This window comes from Lygodium microphyllum, chromosome 2 (assembly GCF_053477565.2).
Source record: "Lygodium microphyllum isolate KBCC chromosome 2, Lygodium_microphyllum_v1.1.10, whole genome shotgun sequence".
Taxonomy (NCBI): domain Eukaryota; kingdom Viridiplantae; phylum Streptophyta; class Polypodiopsida; order Schizaeales; family Lygodiaceae; genus Lygodium; species Lygodium microphyllum.
The window spans coordinates 144755454-144776929 of record NC_141136.1 but is presented as its reverse complement, the minus strand read 5'-3'; the positions used below and the strand labels follow the sequence as shown (position 1 = coordinate 144776929).

Sequence of the window (21476 nt, the reverse complement as noted above, 5' to 3'; positions counted from 1 at the left end):
ATGAAAAACTAGGAAATTGTTTAATCCTTGCTAAAATCTCATCGTAGGTCACAAATGGAGATGAGAGGAAAAGAGCACAAGTATCACACCTAGTTCATATTGATTGAGTTCAAGTCTACACAGCATGAATTGCACTATCACATTCTTACATGCATTAATGTTGGCAAGACTAAAATATGGATTGTTTCTGAACTTTCTTCGAGCAATGTTTTTAGTGACGTGTTCTAGTCACATTCGTTTTCACCAGCCAAAACCAGCAGCATCAACACTTATAAGCACCAATACCGGCAATCTTAGTCCTCTTCTATCACCGCGCATGCAAATAGCGACGCAGAATAGGCTAATGGGTGTCGCTATTGCTTTGTTTCCTTGTAGTGTAAGAAGGAAACAAGAGAGAAAAGTTAAGAAAGTAATATAAGAAGACAACATGACTCAAACATTGGATACAATAAATGCCTAGCCCCATCAGGCATTCAAATGATGGTTGCAGATATCAAAGGGTGTTGTGTATAAGTGCACTACTCGCATAACAAAAGTATCTAATATATTATTTGTATGCACTGAAGAAATTCCCTGGTAAAATAGAAGAATTTTGAGAAAAATATGTCTTCGATTCTAATTAGTTGCTCACTAAAGACAGAAAACACATTTAAATCTTTGTTATATCAGTGTAGCTAAATTTGACTAGTACTACATGCGCAACAAGTCACTATCATGTGACGAATAATTAAAAATAAAATCCATATTAAATCCAATAAATGAATCACTTATTTTAAAATTAAAAAAAACTAAATTAATAACCATTATAATAACCCCCTTTCCAACATATGATAATTTCTCCAGATTGTGATATGCAATATGTTAAATAACTGGAAAGATTACTACTTATTGAATGGATTCTAGCCATGTAGATAAGATTCCTTAACTTTTCAACCAATTTCGGCATTGTTTGGTAATCATCAAGTTAGAGGAAACGTGTTCAAGGTTACCAATTGAAGCTATACATAATGTGTATAAACAAAAAATTGAACACTCGAGTCTAAAAATGCAAAGACAATATGCCAATTCTAACATGTAACTTGGAAGGAACTAGAGATCTTGGTCATTGAAATCATTACGTGGACTCCATTATTAAACTCCGTGTCACCTATAGCCGAGCCTCTAATATTCATTTAGTAGAAGCCTCCAAGGGATTATTAAAACTCCATAAAGTTGAAATTTTCCAATCATATGTACCTCTTGCAATGTAAAATTTTAATTAATTATTAACAAGCTATTAGATGCTAATTTTGGTACAATGTCTCGTTTGTTTGTATTTAGAAAGGTGTAAAACTACTTATGAGAAAGACTCAATGAATGAAGCATAAGTTTTTACAAGTACTTTGAGATGTTGAATCATTATCACACAGAAAACGAATATTTTCAAACATTCTCTTATAATATAACCAATGAAAAACTAGAAAATTGTTTAATCCTTGCTAAAATCTCATCGTAGGTCACAAATGGAGATGAAAGAAAAAGAGCACAAGTATCACACCTAATTCATATTGATTGAGTTCAACTCCACACAGCATGAATTGCACTATCACATTCTTACATGCATTAATGTTGGCAAGACTAAAATATGGATTGTTTCTGAACTTTCTTCGAGCAATGTTTTTAGTGACGTGTTCTAGTCACATTCGTTTTCACCAGCCAAAACCAGCAGCAGCAACACTTATAAGCACCAATACCGGCAATCTTAGTCCTCTTCTATCACCACGCATGCAAATAGCGACGCAGAATAGGCTAATGGGTGTCGCTATTGCTTTGTTTCCTTGTAGTGTAAGAAGGAAACAAGAGAGAAAAGTTAAGAAAGTAATATAAGAAGACAACATGACTCAAACATTGGATACAATAAATGCCTAGCCCCATCAGGCATTCAAATGATGGTTGCAAATATCAAAGGGTGTTGTGTATAAGTGCACTACTCGCATAACAAAAGTATCTAATATATTATTTGTATGCACTAAAGAAATTCCCTGGTAAAATAGAAGAATTTTGAGAAAAATATGTCTTCGATTCTAATTAGTTGCTCACTAAAGACAGAAAACACATTTAAATCTTTGCTATCAGTGTAGCTAAATTTGACTAGTACTACATGTGCAACAAGTCACTATCATGTGACGAATAATTAAAAATAAAATCCATATTAAATCCAATAAATGAATCACTTATTTTAAAATTTAAAACAACTAAATTAATAACCATTATAATAACCCCCTTTCCAACATATGATAATTTCTCCAGATTGTGATATGCAATATGTTAAATAACTGGAAAGATTACTACTTATTGAATGGATTCTAGCCATGCAGATAAGATTCCTTAACTTTTCAACCAATTTAGGCATTGTTTGGTAATCATCAAGTTAGAGGAAACGTGTTCAAGGTTACCAATTGAAGCTATACATAATGTGTATAAACAAAAAATTGAACACTCGAGTCTAAAAATGCAAAGACAATATGCCAATTCTAACATGTAACTTGGAAGGAACTAGAGATCTTGCTCATTGAAATCATTACGTGGACTCCATTATTAAACTCCGTGTCACCTATATCCGAGCCTCTAATATTCATTTAGTAGAAGCCTCCAAGGGATTATTAAAACTCCATAAAGTTGAAATTTTCCAATCATATGTACCTCTTGCAATGTAAAATTTTAATTAATTATTAACAAGCTATTAGATGCTAATTTTGGTACAATGTCACGTTTGTTTGTATTTAGAAGGGTGTAAAACTACTTATGAGAAAGACTCAATGAATGAAGCATAAGTTTTTACAAGTACTTTGAGATGTTGAATGATTATCACACAGAAAACGAATATTTCAAACATTCTCTTATAAGATAACCAATGAAAAACTAGGAAATTGTTTAATCCTTGCTAAAATCTCATCGTAGGTCACAAATGGAGATGAGAGGAAAAGAGCACAAGTATCACACCTAGTTCATATTGATTGAGTTCAAGTCTACACAGCATGAATTGCACTATCACATTCTTACATGCATTAATGTTGGCAAGACTAAAATATGGATTGTTTCTGAACTTTCTTCGAGCAATGTTTTTAGTGACGTGTTCTAGTCACATTCGTTTTCACCAGCCAAAACCAGCAGCATCAACACTTATAAGCACCAATACCGGCAATCTTAGTCCTCTTCTATCACCGCGCATGCAAATAGCGACGCAGAATAGGCTAATGGGTGTCGCTATTGCTTTGTTTCCTTGTAGTGTAAGAAGGAAACAAGAGAGAAAAGTTAAGAAAGTAATATAAGAAGACAACATGACTCAAACATTGGATACAATAAATGCCTAGCCCCATCAGGCATTCAAATGATGGTTGCAGATATCAAAGGGTGTTGTGTATAAGTGCACTACTCGCATAACAAAAGTATCTAATATATTATTTGTATGCACTGAAGAAATTCCCTGGTAAAATAGAAGAATTTTGAGAAAAATATGTCTTCGATTCTAATTAGTTGCTCACTAAAGACAGAAAACACATTTAAATCTTTGTTATATCAGTGTAGCTAAATTTGACTAGTACTACATGCGCAACAAGTCACTATCATGTGACGAATAATTAAAAATAAAATCCATATTAAATCCAATAAATGAATCACTTATTTTAAAATTTAAAAAAACTAAATTAATAACCATTATAATAACCCCCTTTCCAACATATGATAATTTCTCCAGATTGTGATATGCAATATGTTAAATAACTGGAAAGATTACTACTTATTGAATGGATTCTAGCCATGTAGATAAGATTCCTTAACTTTTCAACCAATTTCGGCATTGTTTGGTAATCATCAAGTTAGAGGAAACGTGTTCAAGGTTACCAATTGAAGCTATACATAATGTGTATAAACAAAAAATTGAACACTCGAGTCTAAAAATGCAAAGACAATATGCCAATTCTAACATGTAACTTGGAAGGAACTAGAGATCTTGGTCATTGAAATCATTACGTGGACTCCATTATTAAACTCCGTGTCACCTATAGCCGAGCCTCTAATATTCATTTAGTAGAAGCCTCCAAGGGATTATTAAAACTCCATAAAGTTGAAATTTTCCAATCATATGTACCTCTTGCAATGTAAAATTTTAATTAATTATTAACAAGCTATTAGATGCTAATTTTGGTACAATGTCTCGTTTGTTTGTATTTAGAAAGGTGTAAAACTACTTATGAGAAAGACTCAATGAATGAAGCATAAGTTTTTACAAGTACTTTGAGATGTTGAATCATTATCACACAGAAAACGAATATTTTCAAACATTCTCTTATAATATAACCAATGAAAAACTAGAAAATTGTTTAATCCTTGCTAAAATCTCATCGTAGGTCACAAATGGAGATGAAAGAAAAAGAGCACAAGTATCACACCTAATTCATATTGATTGAGTTCAACTCCACACAGCATGAATTGCACTATCACATTCTTACATGCATTAATGTTGGCAAGACTAAAATATGGATTGTTTCTGAACTTTCTTCGAGCAATGTTTTTAGTGACGTGTTCTAGTCACATTCGTTTTCACCAGCCAAAACCAGCAGCAGCAACACTTATAAGCACTAATACCGGCAATCTTAGTCCTCTTCTGTCACCGCGCAGTCATAGGCAGCAAACCCGGCGGTGTTGGGACCGGTATTCATTGTCACGAGGAAACCGGCAAGCTGAATGTTGCCAAGGATACTGAAACCGAAGGGAGAGCTTTGAAAGGCCAAGCAATACTTCTCATTGTCGTCAATGGGGATCGATGTAGGAGCGAGGATGTTGCGGGCGGCGAGGTCCATGACGGCATCGCCATCAAAGTGGAGGGTGACTTTAGGAAAAGAGTCAGGGATGGTGCCGTCAGGAAACTGGTAGCACGTGTCCTCAGGATCGACGGAGTTCAGGAAAGTACCGTAAGCGTCCCTGATTGCGTTTCTGAGAGCGTCGTATGAGTTTGGAGTCAGGTAGGTTAACGTGGTGCCCGGGTCTATGAGCGTGCCAGCCCTGCTCCCATCCTCCATAGCAAAGTTTGTCTCCAGTATCGGCAGGAGCTGACCGTTCACGCTGATCCCTGTCATCGACACAAAGTAGCCAGGCATAGAATCGTGGGTAGCGAGTCCTGTGTGGCCTATGTTGTCCACCTGAAGCTCCATGGGTGCGAACCCTAGGAACCCTTCCTGCGGCGGCTCAGAAATAGACGGAAGGCAGAAGAAGAAGCCGCGATCGATCTGGTTATGGAAGCTGGTGTTCCCGGAGCCTAGCCCAAGGACACCGGAGCCCTCGGAGAAGCCGGACACCTGGTGGGAGCAGCCAAACACGACGTCCTCGATGACGTCGGAGGCGTCGGTGACGAAGACGTCGGAGGCGTAGACGCCGGCGGTGGAGACGTTGCCTTGATATTGGAGGCTGTAGGCGCACTGAGGATGACCTGCGTTAAAGTTCGACATGCAGGCGGTCGTGTTCGGCAGGCTGCTGCAGAGGTCGGAACCGCAGTCGGTGGGCGTGAAGGTGGTCGAGCTAGACGGGTCCCAGAGTGAGGTACTCTGGTTGAAGGCGTTGCACGAGTCGGCCGGGCACGGGGAGCACGCCAGCCACGTCACGTCGCTGGCCGTGTCGACAAGGAACTGCTGGGGGCGGACACTGGGCGGGTTGCCCACGTTCATCTCAAGATAATAAGTCCCCGTCTGCGCTCCCGGGTCCAGCAGACTGCTGTACCCGCCGGGCGGCCTGGGCAGCGCTATGTCCATGTCGTCCAGTGGATTGAACCTACGATGATGCGTGGCCAGATGATTGCTCCGCCCCATCAGCTGCCCCGCCCGAGCGTCGTCCCTTCTCACGGCCTCGCTGAACAGCTCCTGCCGGGTTGCGTTTTTCGGCCGGAAGGGGGACTCGGGATGGTTCCTGTGCCGCAACCCCATCACCATCGGCTTGTCCAGCTTGCTCGCTGCGTCATGACTGTGCTTCATTCGGCCCGGCCCATCTGTACGCCTCCAGCCATTGCTGACGGTAGAAGTTGAATACCGCGAGCGCAACTGGATCGCAGCGCTGTCATCGGTGTAAGAGATCACGAAGAGCAACTGCAACGCAACATGGAGGCTCTTTAGATGCATGGTGTAACCCATATTATGGAGAGTGGAGAGAGGATCCCAGGAACTCTTCGCTTTATAAAAGTGCCTGGTCGGCCCTCCGAGCCTTCTTTTCCTTTCGTAATAGTTTAATTTGAAGAAATCCCAAAAGCTGCAAATGTTGTGAAACATGGTTCTATGAAGGTTAGGCCGTTTGCAGATCAGCCGGACGGACGTAGATGGTGATTGAAACAACAAGATGGCCATAGATGGTCCAAGAGTCTTCATTTCACATTAATGAGATGGACATAGATGGCTCACTATCTTATAATGTGGGTGGGATCCACACATTGCTGGATCAAGTCCTCTGCTAAAATTGGGCATTGGGCCGACGGGACATGGTGAATGAAACATTTCAGCTTGGACACTTTTTAGAATCACCCATCACTTGATAAAACAACCACACAACCTTGTCCTTGAATCCATTCCAAAGTGATATGTAACCAATCTAACATTGCGCCCCAACACATGTTGCCCTTGGGATGTGAAAATTGAATGTAATGTCCAATCTAACAACGTCATGTCTTTGATTGAAGATTGCTCTTCTAAACTAATGAAAAGTGAATGGCTATCAAGAAAATTCTCCTAAAATATGCTATAAGACATTTCCAAAACCTTGCTCTCCCTCACAATTAATTAGGCTTCTTACTCGCTTATTTTATACTCGACAAAACCTCATTAAAAAGGATTAGGTCTATAGATAGCCACATTGACACATATGTTGATCTTTAAGAAAAAGCTATGGGTGCATCTAACTTGTGATATATAAGTTTATCAAAAGATCCCATATAAGCCCACGGTCATTGGAGTGTGAAGGGTTGAAGGTCTATCGCAAGAGAACGAGACTAAAGGGTCTAGGGAGATTAAGAGATGGAACAATGTGAAAGAAAGAGAATTTGGAATTTGGAAGATTTAATGGAGATAGAGAGAGATGAAACTAGATGATCTCATTGCATACAGTTCAACAAAGCAATCAATCTAGAATACATCTAATAGATCTCATAAAAACATAGTTGCAAACCTTTTCGGGCAATATTTCATCTTAGGGAAAATATTTGGAATCTTTTGGAAGATTCCCTAAGAAATTGATTGCTTTTAATGTGTTTTGGCCTAATTTTGATATATGAAATAAAAACAACAATAATAGAATATTACAATTTCTTTTAAGAATATAGAATTTGCAATATATTATGAAACCATAAGTAAGCATGGCAATGTAGTTCTCTAACGTATCATAAGTTTTTAGTAATTTACAAATGCATGGGTATTTAGACCTTTGAAAACGTAACAATCTTATCAATATACTGTGAAACCATAAGTAAGCATGGCAATGAATATCTCTAACACATTATAAGTTTTTAGTCATTTACAAACACATGGGTATTTTGAACTTTGAAAACTTAAGAATCATATCAATACTTATTATGATTACAACAATACACTTACAACAAGATACTTTGTGTTATCTTCCTATTGAGTTCCACCTCAATAACTTGTGTCTCTCTATTCACCAATGATGCATCATCCTCTATACTACTAGCAATATCATTACTTTTATCTGTATGTAGACTCTCATGTCCGTAGTCTTGAACTTTACTTCTAGTTTATTTTCTTCATTGGGTTCATTAGACTTTAGTATTAGATTTGAAGCAATTACTATTAAAACTATTGGCTATTAATGATATCAAAGTGTATCATTCTGATCTAGGAGATAATATTAAACCTTAGTAATTAAGCAAATGATTTCCACAATGCATATTGTTGAAGCTTACAAACTAACTTTGTGTAGCACAGGACATTGTAGTATTTACTATATTGTGGCCATTAGAAATAGCTAATCATATTCATGAATTTGATACATCACTGTAGGTCTTGTGACACCACTAAAACTCTAAAGGCAACTTAATGTATTATATCAAGCTATTGTGCAAATCATATGTACCTCATAAACATTTGAGAAACTAAATGAATTGGTGCAATTGAGACAAATGTAAGGCAAATCCGATACATTGCATAAGTTTCCTACAAACATGATCTATTCAAGGAAGTTTAATACATTTGACCAAGTTATAAAGCAATGTTATCAATCTAGAAAGGGACCTTTATAGATTCAAGAACACTATTCCAAGGCATTTCTTTTGGCTAGCAAGGTTTTACTTAGGACTACAACTATACATAACTTTTTGGAGCACTCCATTGTTTCAAAGAGCTATGGTTGATGCTAACATTGAGGGCATTGAATGTGATCTCTTATATCCAAAATAGAATTCAATAACTTGGAGTTCAAATATCATGCCCATGATCTCAAATGTACATAGTATGCTCAACAACATTATACACCTAAAGCTATTCGGTGTCCTTAAGACAACAATGGATGTTAGGTTTGCATTAACTATATGGTGAAAAAAAATGTCATTCACAACACATGTGCTTATTCTTCATGTATATCCTTAGCTATATGGGAATCTATGATGATTTGTGCTCACGCTCCATCATAGAGTATTTTTCATAGCCATACTAATGATGTAGATCATGAGTGGTTGGATTGATTTGTAAAGCTTGAGTTTAAGTCACATTGGACTGAGTGGAATTCATGGACTATCATCATTTTAATGTAATAGCCAATGTTAGCACATACCTAGTGAGGCAATGTGTTGGTGGATCATTACATAAAATGGAGGATCATAGCATCAATTATAGCCCATATAACAATGATCCATGTCTCAACAATGTGGCATGTTGCAAACTTGGCATATAAGAAGGTTATGATCAACATTCTATACATGGCTCTAGTCCAATAAATCCATACAATATCCACTCTTAGAAGGATGTAATGAGTGATCAAAGTTACTAGAGAGATATGTTAGTGTAGAACATAATGCTCTCAGCTCATGTGGAGCAAGATGACGAAAAAAATACTTATAGTTGTATAAGTAGATGTGACAAGAAGGGATCTACTCAAATAAGTTGATATGTGTGCTTGTAACTCAAGCATCTACCACTCAATTAAGTTGTTCCAAGTCCACATAAGATTGACAGCCATGTTAAGATCACATTGTAAAGATTCCCTCATTCCAAGCCTCATATGCCATGTCCATCCTATATTGCCATAATTACCAATAGCATTCTTAAACATCCAAAATCCATCATCAGGGCTTGATGGCCAATGTCCTCACTGGATTCACAAACTATTGAGACTATTATAGGTCCAAATCCACTGTCATTAACAACAATGCTCTTAAACATCTGAAAGCCATATAGTAAGGTTAACTTCTTTACTCATGGTATCAAATTCAAAATACGCTTATATAGATGTGATTTGAAGAGGATCCTTTCAGTATATAAGGCTAATTTTAACACTAGCTATATGATGCCATATAGGGAACATAATTTTGAAGAGAATGAAAACATGTACACAATGATATAAGTAGAGAATGAGCTGCAGCTATCTCTATGTTACTCTTGGAGAGGTGTGTTTCCAACACTCTGGTTTCAAGCTTTCTCCCGCCTACATGCAGGTCTAGGTCACTAGCTGTCGTCTGGAATGGTGCAAGGAACTTCATAGTTGGTGCTTTCGGTCCGAGTTGCATTGACTCATCACTGCATCATCACCAGATTTGTCATCTCTCCGCTGCCACAAATCCACCATCGCCATCATTACCAACAATGATCTTAAAGATTCTTCACCATCTATTGATTGCTACAAATCCGCATTGTGACAAGCCAGAGATCATGATGGCGGCTATCAAAAGCTACTGGTCACATCTATCACCCCTACCACAAGCCATAGATTATTCATGCTAGATATGCATGATGATAGTGATTTTAAAAACTATATTATGATAATACACTCAACACAAAGTGATGCTCGCAACAACTGGAGAAGGAATTCAAGTCCCTTAAGAACCATGAGTCATACGATTGAATTGGGGGGATGAAGCGGCAAAACATGAATCCTTTGATCGACCGTTCATCAGTTGATTGTGTGCACTCAATGAGAAGATGTGAAATGCTTATGGACGATTGTACATTGCTGCTGATGGTATCATATACCCAGAATGCCAACTTTTGAGAGCTTTCTTCATCTTCTACTTTTTCTACTTTTTGTTTTAATTTATGTTTGTTCTTCTGTCAAACATCTTGCCTTTCCATCACCGTTGGTATAAAAAAGCGTCAAATTTTACAAGTTTTGCATTCATCTTGAGGCAATGCATCAACTTTGCATCGCTGGTGCACACTATTTATAAAACTCATCAAAATCCAGTCTTTTATGAGAATCTTCACTTTGTCGGCTTACTCAAGTTTGAAGTATGTGTCAAGGTTAAAGTATGTGTCATCATGCACAATGTAGTTTATGTATTATGGCTATTCTACTCTACCAGACATGACTTCATTGATGCTTTCTTCACAACTACATTGCTTTTCCCCTAATTACTCATATGCTTGAGGTGGATTTATATAGGTTTCTCTCTTTTTTATCTAATCTTTAGAGACCAAACAATTGTCAATTTTTCCAAAATTCCTCTTAAAACTTGTATAATTTTTTAAAAAACTTGAATCTATATTGCATCAAGTTTTGATGTAAGTTATATATATTTTAGTTCTAGGGCATCAAGTTTAATAAGAGAACCTTCAATTTTTCATACAAATCTCATGCACTACATCATCTTTCCTTCAAACTTATAAAATTGTTGTGGGTAACTTGATTTACTACAACAAGGTACTTACAAATCTCTATGCTTTTCTTACCAAGCTTATGTAATGCATCAAGTTATCCATATTTAATTAACATTCCCCATAACTTGATATGCTTCATCAAAATACATGTAATATTATATACTTTTCATACTAACTTGATGCATCAAGTTGCCTTGTAAGTTATGCAAAATTTTGTACCAACCTGATGCATTCCATCAAGCTAGATGAAATATTGTATGTATTTCATACTAACTTGATGTAGTGCATCAAGTTAAAATAGATTATTACATGTTTTTTTATACTAGCTTGATACAGTGCATCAAGTTGCCCTTCAGAGTATACAAATTTTGGCATTAAGTTGATGCACTACATTAAGCTACATAGAATACTATATTTTTTCTATACTAACTAGGTCCATTGCATCACACTACCTTGTAAACCATGCAAGTTTTTAAACCCACTTGATGCACTACGTCAAATAGAATATTATAAGTATTTTGTAGTGATTGGATGCAATTCATCAAGTTGCCTTGTAAATCATAAAATTTTGGTAACTCTAACTTGCTACATTTTATAGCAAGTTGTATATAGATTTTCAATATTTTTAGATATAGGTCATTAAGTTTGCAAATCAATTCTAGATCATTTCTAGTAAATGAATAAATTGATACTATATAAAAAGTAACACGTGCATGAACTAGATTTTTGCAAGAATTGGAAGAGATTCATTAAATTGAAAATCAAGGGTGTCCATGTTGCAAATGAAGTTGGCATGGTACATCAACTTACATTTGAATGAATCAAGATTTCATATTAAATAGATGTAATAGATTAGCGTTCTCAAAATTTTAAGAAGGTGATAAACAACTTTATTATGCTTTACTCCATATGAAAAGACAACATGAGAGGGGGGCACATAATTAATTCTTTTACGTCAAAGAAACATTTGCTCTCAACTTGACTAGTAAAGTAGATACTTTAAGGTTTCTCACGATTATATTGTGAGTCATGTACATGTAAGTACAAGACTAATATAGAACACATACTTGTCATTTGGTTTAAGGGCTTCTTCAAGATGATCATGGTGGTTAATAACTAGAACACATATTAGATAAGTTTAAAATATGATGTCATTAATCAATTTGATGTGGAGAATGTGTTTTCCTTTCCCACCATACCAAGGACGTGAAATCATGTACATGGAATTTAGATTTTTGTCAACCCTTTTAAAAAACTATACCATTTGATTAATAAACTAATCCATATATTTTAGGAACATAGGTAAGACTACTATTGGCAATACACATAGAAGTACTAGGTAATATATGTTATTTTACACTCAATTAGATTCTTGCTTATCAAATGTCTATTGGTGTAATAATTGCTTATGCAATCAAGAAAGGAGGAAAAAGGATTTAAATATTAAATATAATATCAAAGAACTATTATAAGACATACCTTTAAGATGTGAAAATTACATGGCACAACAGATAGAATTTGAGCAAGGAGTACAAAATACATGTCAACAAGTATGAGAAGAACAAAGATTAAGCGTTAATTTCAAACAAACTGATACAAAGATGGCTTTGTCCAACCGTGTAATTTTCCTCTCAAGCTAAGATAACGATCCAGATAGATGATAAGTGAAGAGCTTAAGGATAGCTTGAAGAACTTTGATTGGGTGAAAGATAGATTAAGTATGGCTTTGGAGGGATCTTCCTTTTATAGAATGGGAAGGTAGTCTAGTTGGCATGCTCTATCATATTATGAACCTTTCCTAGTCAGCCAAAGGAGTAGTTCCATTATCATCGAGTTGAGAGTACTACCCTCAGATCCCCATCAAGGAGGCCCTTAGCCCTCCTAAGACCCCCTAGCTAGGGGCTGCTTCAATAGCCCTTGGATCCCAATATAGGGAGTGCTGATCACAGACTAGATCCACAAAGGCCACCTTTTCAACATCCAGTCACACATAGACCCCATCTGACATATAAGTCACAACCCAACCAATGTTTTTGTTCACACATGGATTCATCTCATAAAGGGATTCTTACAACTTAGAGCACCATGGATCATTGGTAGCACCTTACAAGGGTGAGGCATTGAGCATATCTAACATAAGGTGTTCTAAAATTGTTGAATGAGGACCAAGAAGTTGGGGCCAGGATGATAGAAGATATACCTTTAAGGTGTTTAGACATTTCCAAATTAGGACTAAGAAGTTGGGGCGATGATGATACAATATGACTTAAAATATCATTGCAGCATCTGAAGAGTTAATTTTCATTATATGATGAGTCTTACAATCTAACTAACCTAGCATAGACAAAGAAGTATGTACTATTCATTTAGAAACTTGGAAAGATAGGGGAGCAAACAAAAAATATGAAGGAAACATTAGAGGGAAAAGATATGCCTTGTCAAATAGTTGATATGTGACATTTGTATATAACACTAAATTAGGGAATTTGGGAATTCTCATATAGTTTGGGAATGCCCAATATACATTAGAATCAAAAAAGTTTCAAAACGGCACTCGTAAGAAAATGATTAAGTTGCTAATTAGAAGAGGTTTAGAAAAGAAAAAACCTCCAAATTTGGCTACCCGGACGTTATTTATGAGAGAATATATGATTCATTTAAGAGGTCGGGTATTAAATATCTTCAATCTTTAATGGACGTTAGGTGTCACCTTTTTAGTCTTATTCTCTTGAAAATTACAAATTCTTGTATTTTTGAATGTTCACACCAAAAGATGTTGCTCATTTGTGTTCCTCGGCGTTCATTTTCTGCACTTCTCTTTCCTGTGGTTTTTATTTCCTTCTCTGTGATATTGTTGTCCTATTTAGGGTTCCATACCAAAATGTTTACCAATACCTCTTCCAACAATACAAACGCAACCCCACCACGTAAGTATAAACTTACTATTCAATTAGATCTTGTTTATTCATCTTGGATGAGTATACACCATCGAGCATTATTGGACAATGATGAAGCTAACAGGTTGTGAATACAAGGAAAGAAGCATGTAGACTTATGGATGGATGGAAATATTTATCCTCCAAACCCTTCTATAGGTAAGCATCCTCCCTTTTACAATATTCACAACTTCATTAGGTATGTTGAAGATTGTTGTGATGGGATGCTTGGCTATTACATGAGGTTATATTTTGGATCTTTAACATTTACAGAACAAATGCACGAAATGAAGGAAGCATTAATATTGGCACAAAAAACTATTTCTGAGCTAACAGACAAGGTTGATAATCTAGAAAACTCCAATCAGTACTGCACTTGAAAGAAACTCCAATAGGGTTTAGACAAAGAAAAAGACCACTTAAAAATATAATGGACTTGTGTAGTCAGGTGAAGAAAAGGAGACTAAATCTTGCAAAGAGATGTGTCTCTAATATTTCAGGTATTAATATTTGAGAGAACAATGAGAGGATTAAGCTTATTAAAGAAACCATGACAAAGAAGGACATTATAAGGATTCTTAAATCACGTGAAAATGTAGACTTGAGAAGTCAAACTCTGACAGAGTTAGTGAAAGATTTAAAAGGAACAGTTAAACTAGACGAAATAGTGGAGACATGTGACAGTAGGGATATCAGTCATAGAGGTTATTGTGCTCTCTCTAAATTGTAGTTTACAAATCTTAAATGTCATAGAATAAGTGCATTTGGTTTGCCTCATCCTCTTGCAGTTTCAATTGCTAGGACAGTTATGAATCATAGGACTCTAGATGTTTTTTGGGAGTATATTCATATAGAAGGATCCATCCCCTATGAAAAACATAAAACAAAGGCCTTTTTTGAATACAACACATTTAATAATATTTGGATTAATCTTAAAAGAGTCCAGATTGCAATGATCCATATGTATTTACTGTCCAAGAATGTTGTGGTATTTTGAAGTTTGCACTAAAATTTGATGAAGCACAGATTCAAAAGGGACAAAAGATGAAAAGAGTCAGCATCTGTATCATGAATAGGGCATTGGATTACAGTACCAGCAGGGAGCAAGAACAACAATATAAGATACAATGCGAGATGAAGCTTTGGTGGATTGGTGCATCCCAAGTACCAACTGAAAGTCATGAAATCTTGAAATGGTTATTCTCTCATACAGGTATTTCTGATATTATAAAGTCTCAAAGTGAAGGTGAAATGTTGATAGTCGATGGTGTTGGTAGTTTTAATGTGGAATGGCATATGAGTACTGACTTAAAAATTATCAAATATATGCTTGGAGTAAGTAATGGGGCCAATGCAAAATATCCTTGTATTTATTGCATAGAGAGTTTGGAATCCGAAGAATGAAGTACTTTGCAGCCAGCAAGAAGAGCCCCGACTCGAAACTCTATAGATTTCAATAAGTTCAAAAACGTGGATGGCTTATGGGATCCTATTCTCTCAATCTCTCTAAGGATCATTCATATTTGTACATTACATGCAGAGATTAGAATAATTGATAAGTTGCTTAGATTGCATCTTGACTATGCATATTCAATAAAACCAGTATCTTTGTCAAATAACTTGTATTGATAAATGTGAGGCTTTACTGTCAAAAATGGGTTTTCATAGAGGTCAAGTTCACCTGAGAAAGGATCCAAAAGCCTTAGGGAAAACAAGAGAGATCTTAGAAGATGTCTCTAGGGGGGGGTGCAAAGCTAGATGATTTCTAAGAAATCATATTAGTAAACAAATGAACACATTGTGGGAGTGTTGGAGAGAGTTGTGTGCAATCACAACAAATGTGGCTAGCACATCACGAATTGCATTCTTACGAATGGAGGTTTGGAGACACCTTGACATATTTTTAAAAATGATCAGGGAACAAAAGATAACATCTAACTATTCAGAAGAGTGCAAACATTCAATTGTGAACCTTGTTCAAGCAATCAAGGAAGCTTGGGGAGAAAAGGATATTACTTTCTACTTTGTAAGATGGACATAAATTTGAACCTTTCTGTTTTGAAAACAATGTTTAATGATTTAAACTGATTATTGCTTGTTGGGTTGTCATAACATATTCTTCTTATTCATGGGTCTTATTTTGTGGAAGAGCAAGGGCCCCTAGCAACCTACAGTAGCCAAGGTATGGAGAAATCTCACTACCAAGCACGCATGTGTTTCTTTCGGAGCACTACACATGGAGGAGGAGCAACAAAAACCAATGCCCTTTTGGAGTTATTCAATTCTTTTTTTTGAAGACAACTTTAAAGAACACAATAAATACGGTGGAATCCAAAATACCGATACTATTTTCAAAATGTTATGTTCATGGCTAACTTTTAAGAGCCTTTACATCCTCTTCCTCTTCGGGCATTTGTCCTTTATAATGTAAAAACTTTCTTCTCTTATATCCAGCTATGGATTTGATATCTATTTTTTTGGTTGCTAAAACATAAGATGAGTATGCAAGCAAGTATCCAGCCCTGGAGGAAAAGAAGCCAGGACCATAACCAAATATTCGGATGGCTATTTTCTTTTCCCAAAACATAACTTTGTGTGCATTATATTGCAAACTTGAGTATCCAAGAATCCTTTTAAGTGCTTTAACATGGAAAATTGGCCATGAGGCCTCCTCTAAGAAAGTGTTATGCAAAACCAATAGAATATTGGGATCAATCCTTGATATGGAATCCCCAAGTGCAACATCCTTTAGGGAACTACCACCAACTCTCCATCCTTTGGATCTTCCCAAGAAATTATCCTCATCTACAATCTCCAATTGTAAAAGCAACAGTCAGAATGAAAAAAATGAAAATATGTATGTGATTCCACAAAAACAAAAGAATGCATTACCATTTGAATTTCATCACTCTCAAGTTTGCTTGGATTCCATAAGCTAATTGATGTCTCCTTGATATCAAGCTCCTTCACATATTATGACTCCTCCCTTCCAAAATTGGAGACTCCAAGCTTCTCTTGAAATTGGTCAAACTTTGTCAGCAGCTAGTAACTCTCTCTCAGCATCTTTAATCTTGCTTGAACATAAGGATAAAGCATTTTATGCATCTATAAACGTATCATCGGACATTTGAGTATCTAAGTCCTCCTTGGACTCATGTTCAATATCCACTATGCCTTTTGCATCTACAGATGCCTCTACAATAACTGCCAAGCAATAAACTTCTCTCAAATTGAAAAGAGTTTGGAGATCAAACAATAATATGTATTCCTTGTCTTTAATTGGGAAAGTAGGAAAAGATGGAACGATAAGGCTTGAAGGACTGTCAAATGGCTCATCAACCTCTATAGTGGTTTCTTCAATTATAGTCTTTGCTTCAAATTTAGCAACATCCAGGTCCTTTGAAACTAGTGCTTCCATCTAGGTGTCTAGTTGCTCCACAACATCAACTTCATCTACTATCTCTTTAAGAAGGCAACGACTAGATAATTTTGAGGTTTCTTTATGCTTTTCATTAGATTTTAGAGGGTATTTCACAAGGGCTAATACAATGAATGCAGTAGACCTAAGCATAAGCATGCATTTTTTTGGGTGTAAAGAGCATAACTTAGCCGCATAAAATCTATTAAGAGAATGATGACCATATTTCTTGGTAAAAAAGGAGTTCTCAGTGCTTGACCTTCCAACAGGGGTGTGAACACACTCCTTGGAATCCAATTGAACAACAAGGTATGCCAACTCTTCAAACTTTGCAAAATCTTCATTGCAAAAGTCCTTTGAGAAATTAAGAACTTGATCAAGGTCCCACTCTGGATTGAAAATCTCCCTAGCTGTTGGATAGAATGTAATGTCAATATTGTTTTCTATCAGAAAATCCAAGAGCTTCTTAGAGGCTATAACATCTATAATTTGAGAAAGCCCTGGGACCCTCACAAGAAATTTTGAAGCCTTTCCCTTCTTTGAAGCCTTCCTTGAACCTTCACCTATCATTTGCATATGAGATGCTATTGAAACATCTGAAGCAACTGACTCCTTTGTCATTGTGCGCTCAAGGATTCTTTTCCCCTTTTATAGATGTGGAGGTAGATATATGTGACATTTCTGTTCCTAACATCTTGAGTCAATAGCTATGAAGACTACTTGCCTATACAACATGAATATAAACGTATAGAGCTCTTGAAGTGCAACCCTCACTCCGTGTTGGAAGATCAATTTTAACAACATGAATAGAAGCGTTTACGAACCTCAAAACTCCACCATCGCGCCGTTCCAGTTCAGAAGTCGGTTGGTGGAGCCCCAAGAGGAACACCAAGGAAAAGGGAATTCTCTTGCAAGAAAATCTATCTTGTAACATCAACAAGCTTGTTTATTATGTTTCATATGATCACAATGAAGAAAAGAACACCAGGCACAACAAATCTTCATACAGCATCATGTAGATCTCCCACGGATTTGATAGAATCAACCATATTCTTCAACATCTTCATAAAATCCATCAATAGAACAAAGAAAGCAAAGGAATACTCCATCTCTGAATGGAAATACATCACATAGTATTCATCTTCAATATCTTCATAGTCTTCTCTCTCAATCTCTCACATACAATCACTCTGTTTCAGTAGAATTGGCTATCTCTGACTCTCTCTCTCTCTCCATCAATAATATATCATATTCTCACTACAATATCTCAAAATCACTCTCAATAATCCTTCTTAGGTCGTGGATACCCCTTCCAAGAGGTATGTCTGATATGAAGAGTCACCAGAGCCACTACAGTATCTTTTCATAGCTCACTACTGTCACTTCACTCTAGTCTTCACTTGAGTCTTCAACAACTACTTCTTTCACTTCTTTCTGCTCTTTTGCACTTGTATTCACCTCTTTACAAGGCTAGAAAACTTTCCCAAGCTACACTCTCATCCATTAGAACACATACAGAAGCATACAGAATAGTCACAGAATAGTACCAGAACAGCTATAGTACAGAACAGAAACAGAGGCTCTACAGAAGACCTATAGAAGGTTACAGAAGGTCATCAAAACCACATAACTCATACTTAAACCATTCCAAACTCTCACAAACCATTCAATAAACTTTCACAAGATCTCAATCTTCATCAATCAATACTCCATCCCTCCTTACAGAAAACAATCAGAACAAAACATAACAAAATAGAAGCTATACAAAAGGTATACAGAACCAATCAGAACCTATCAGAACATCACAGAACCACTAATAAACATCATGAACTTCCAAAACACAATCAATATCATCCAAAACACTCTCAAACCACTTCCAAACCAATCAATCATCTCATAAAATCAACCATTCAGCTCTCAAAAACAACAAAAATCAGCCAGAAAACAAATCATTTCAACACTCAACATATCCCCACACTTAATAAGGAAGCGTCCTTGCGACCCAGGAAAAAGGGAATACAAGTTCAGGTAAAAAACACAACTTTAATCTGCAATATCTTTTCAAAAAGAATCCATCCAACACGACCCCACCAACTTATCACATGTATCTGATATAAAAATACAAAGAAAGGAAAACCCTTTATACATTAACACTTCTTATCAAACTAAAAAATCACAACAAATTTATAAAGGATATAAGAGTTCTCTTCTTCTTCATCAGCATCAGCTTCAACTCTCCAACCATGACCCCATCACCACAATTCTCCAAAATGTAGCTCGCACACGAAATCCAATCCAATAGGAAACCATGACGTTCGTTTTACATAAATGAACTCACAACACAAACACTACACACAACACAACCATCTGAATGTCTCCTCCAAAAAGAGAGATTTTCATTAAAAAGCATCCACCATACATTGGAAAGGTATCAATGAAGATGATCCCTCTTAAAAGATTGATGTTGTCGGAAATGATCCATAGACAAGGATTCATCTACAAAGGTTTTGGGAGGATTTTGAAAAAATTGAAGACAGCATATCCTTTCCAACAGGACCAGGTATCTGCTAGGCAAACAAAGGGCATGAAAATACAATATATCCAGCTGCTGGGAATCAATGCTCACATTGACATTCATGCACAACTTTGGAATAGGCTTGGAATCATTATGAGAGTGCCTATGCATATACGCCAGGTACCAAGCAAAGTGAGCAGTTAATCGCACTGAAGGATCTGCAGACTGTGAATACTGCTCAGCAAAATGAACATAGTTCTGATAAGCGTGACTGGCAGCTGTCCATTCTTCTAGAATTACTAGCCAATTGATCTGAGGTCCTGTAAGGGAATCATTCGAACTCCATCCCCTTCTTCCGGAAATCTGAGTATCAAACCCGTCATAGTCACTAACCAACTGAGGTGGTTGAGATATAGAAGTGTTAGGAGAGGAAAGTGGAATAAGGAAAAATGGATGAAGTGAGGGATAGGAAAAATCATAAAAGGAAGAAAAGTTTAAAGAAGGAGTGGCATAAATTTATAGGGAATCACTAAGGAAGGGTGTTAACTCATAAATAGAAAATGTGGAGGGTACATGAATGGATGGAGAAGGACAGGGTGGAGAAGGGGAAACTACCCTATCCTCAATAAAGAAACAGTATGTGAAAATGGGAATTTGAGGGAAAGATAAAGGTTGGAAAAGAAGGGGTAAAATAGTGGTGGAATTAGATTGACAAAGGGAAAGATATAGATCACATCAGTGAGCCATTTGTTGGTAAGATAGGAGGGTAGGAACAGAAGGTCCTAAGAGAGATCATCTATGATAGGCATCAAAGAAGGTAGAATCAAACGGATTATGTTTTGAAGATAGGCTAAGACATCCATCCTCAGTTGATTAGTACTCTGGGCATAAGTAGGAGCTGTGTTTTGTCTTTGATTCAAAACCACAGAATCAATCATGGTATGCCAGGAATTATCATGACAATTAGCCACTTTGGAGGAGTAACTCTGGAACATGTGAGCTATGCGCAACTCCAAATGGTTGATATACAAAAAAGCTTGTAGAACCACATCCCCCACATACCATGCCATATCCACCTCATCTGGAATTAACAAGTCTCCTTGTAGATATATGTAGGACATCAACATGGTATCTGTCGTGACAGAATCTTCAAACACCATCCGGACTACCTCTGTCAACAAGTCAGCAGACGAAGCCCCACTCCATCCATTCTCTGGAAGAGGTAAATCCATCGTGGAAAGCTTCATGTAAAAGTCCAACTTCTGTAAGTGGTAGTGGACAAAGAAAGAATGGTCTGGTGGAACATATTCCTGAAACTGCTCAAAGGTAGACCATAACAAGTCCATTCTGGACTGCAATCTTTCCACTTTATCTTGGAATAGAGGACACAAGGTAGCCTATCTCTGAAGAGCAGCCAAGTCCTACTGTGAAAGAGAAGGGATCACGGGAACATTAGGGCTTGGAGGAACAGAGCGTGACGGTGCCAGTTGATCTGTCAACTGCTTGATTCGGGAGGCTTGGGATTCCACTGTGTCATTAGCAGTCTGTAAAGCTGAAAGTTTGTCATCTAAGAGAGTTTGGAACTCCTGCTCTTCTCTGGATATCCTCTCCTTCTCCTCTGAAAGGCTAGTAACCTCTAATTGAGCCTCTAGTAACTGGATCTTCAAAGAAGAGATCTCATCTCTTTAGGTGGCAACCAGTTGGATTTTTTGTTCCATCTGCTTAAACAAATCTGCTAGGGTATCCTTAGCAGAAGCTAACTCGGA

The 21476-nt window shown here is 36.8% G+C and overlaps 1 protein-coding gene across 1 annotated transcript; it reads right to left on the bottom strand.

The window, feature by feature from the left end:
* Positions 1 to 4634: 4634 nt before the first annotated feature.
* On the bottom strand, positions 4635 to 6149 carry LOC148040434 (aspartic proteinase nepenthesin-1-like). The gene has a single exon (XM_087663925.1). It carries the CDS (start codon positions 6147 to 6149, stop codon positions 4635 to 4637), a length of 1515 nt encoding a protein of 504 aa, XP_087520051.1.
* Between the last annotated feature and the right edge of the window lie 15327 nt (positions 6150 to 21476).

What these genes read in the sequence shown, in the direction of transcription:
- LOC148040434 (XM_087663925.1), bottom strand. Translation starts at nt 6,149, where the DNA reads ATGCATCTAAAGAGCCTCCATGTTGCGTTGCAGTTGCTCTTCGTGATC.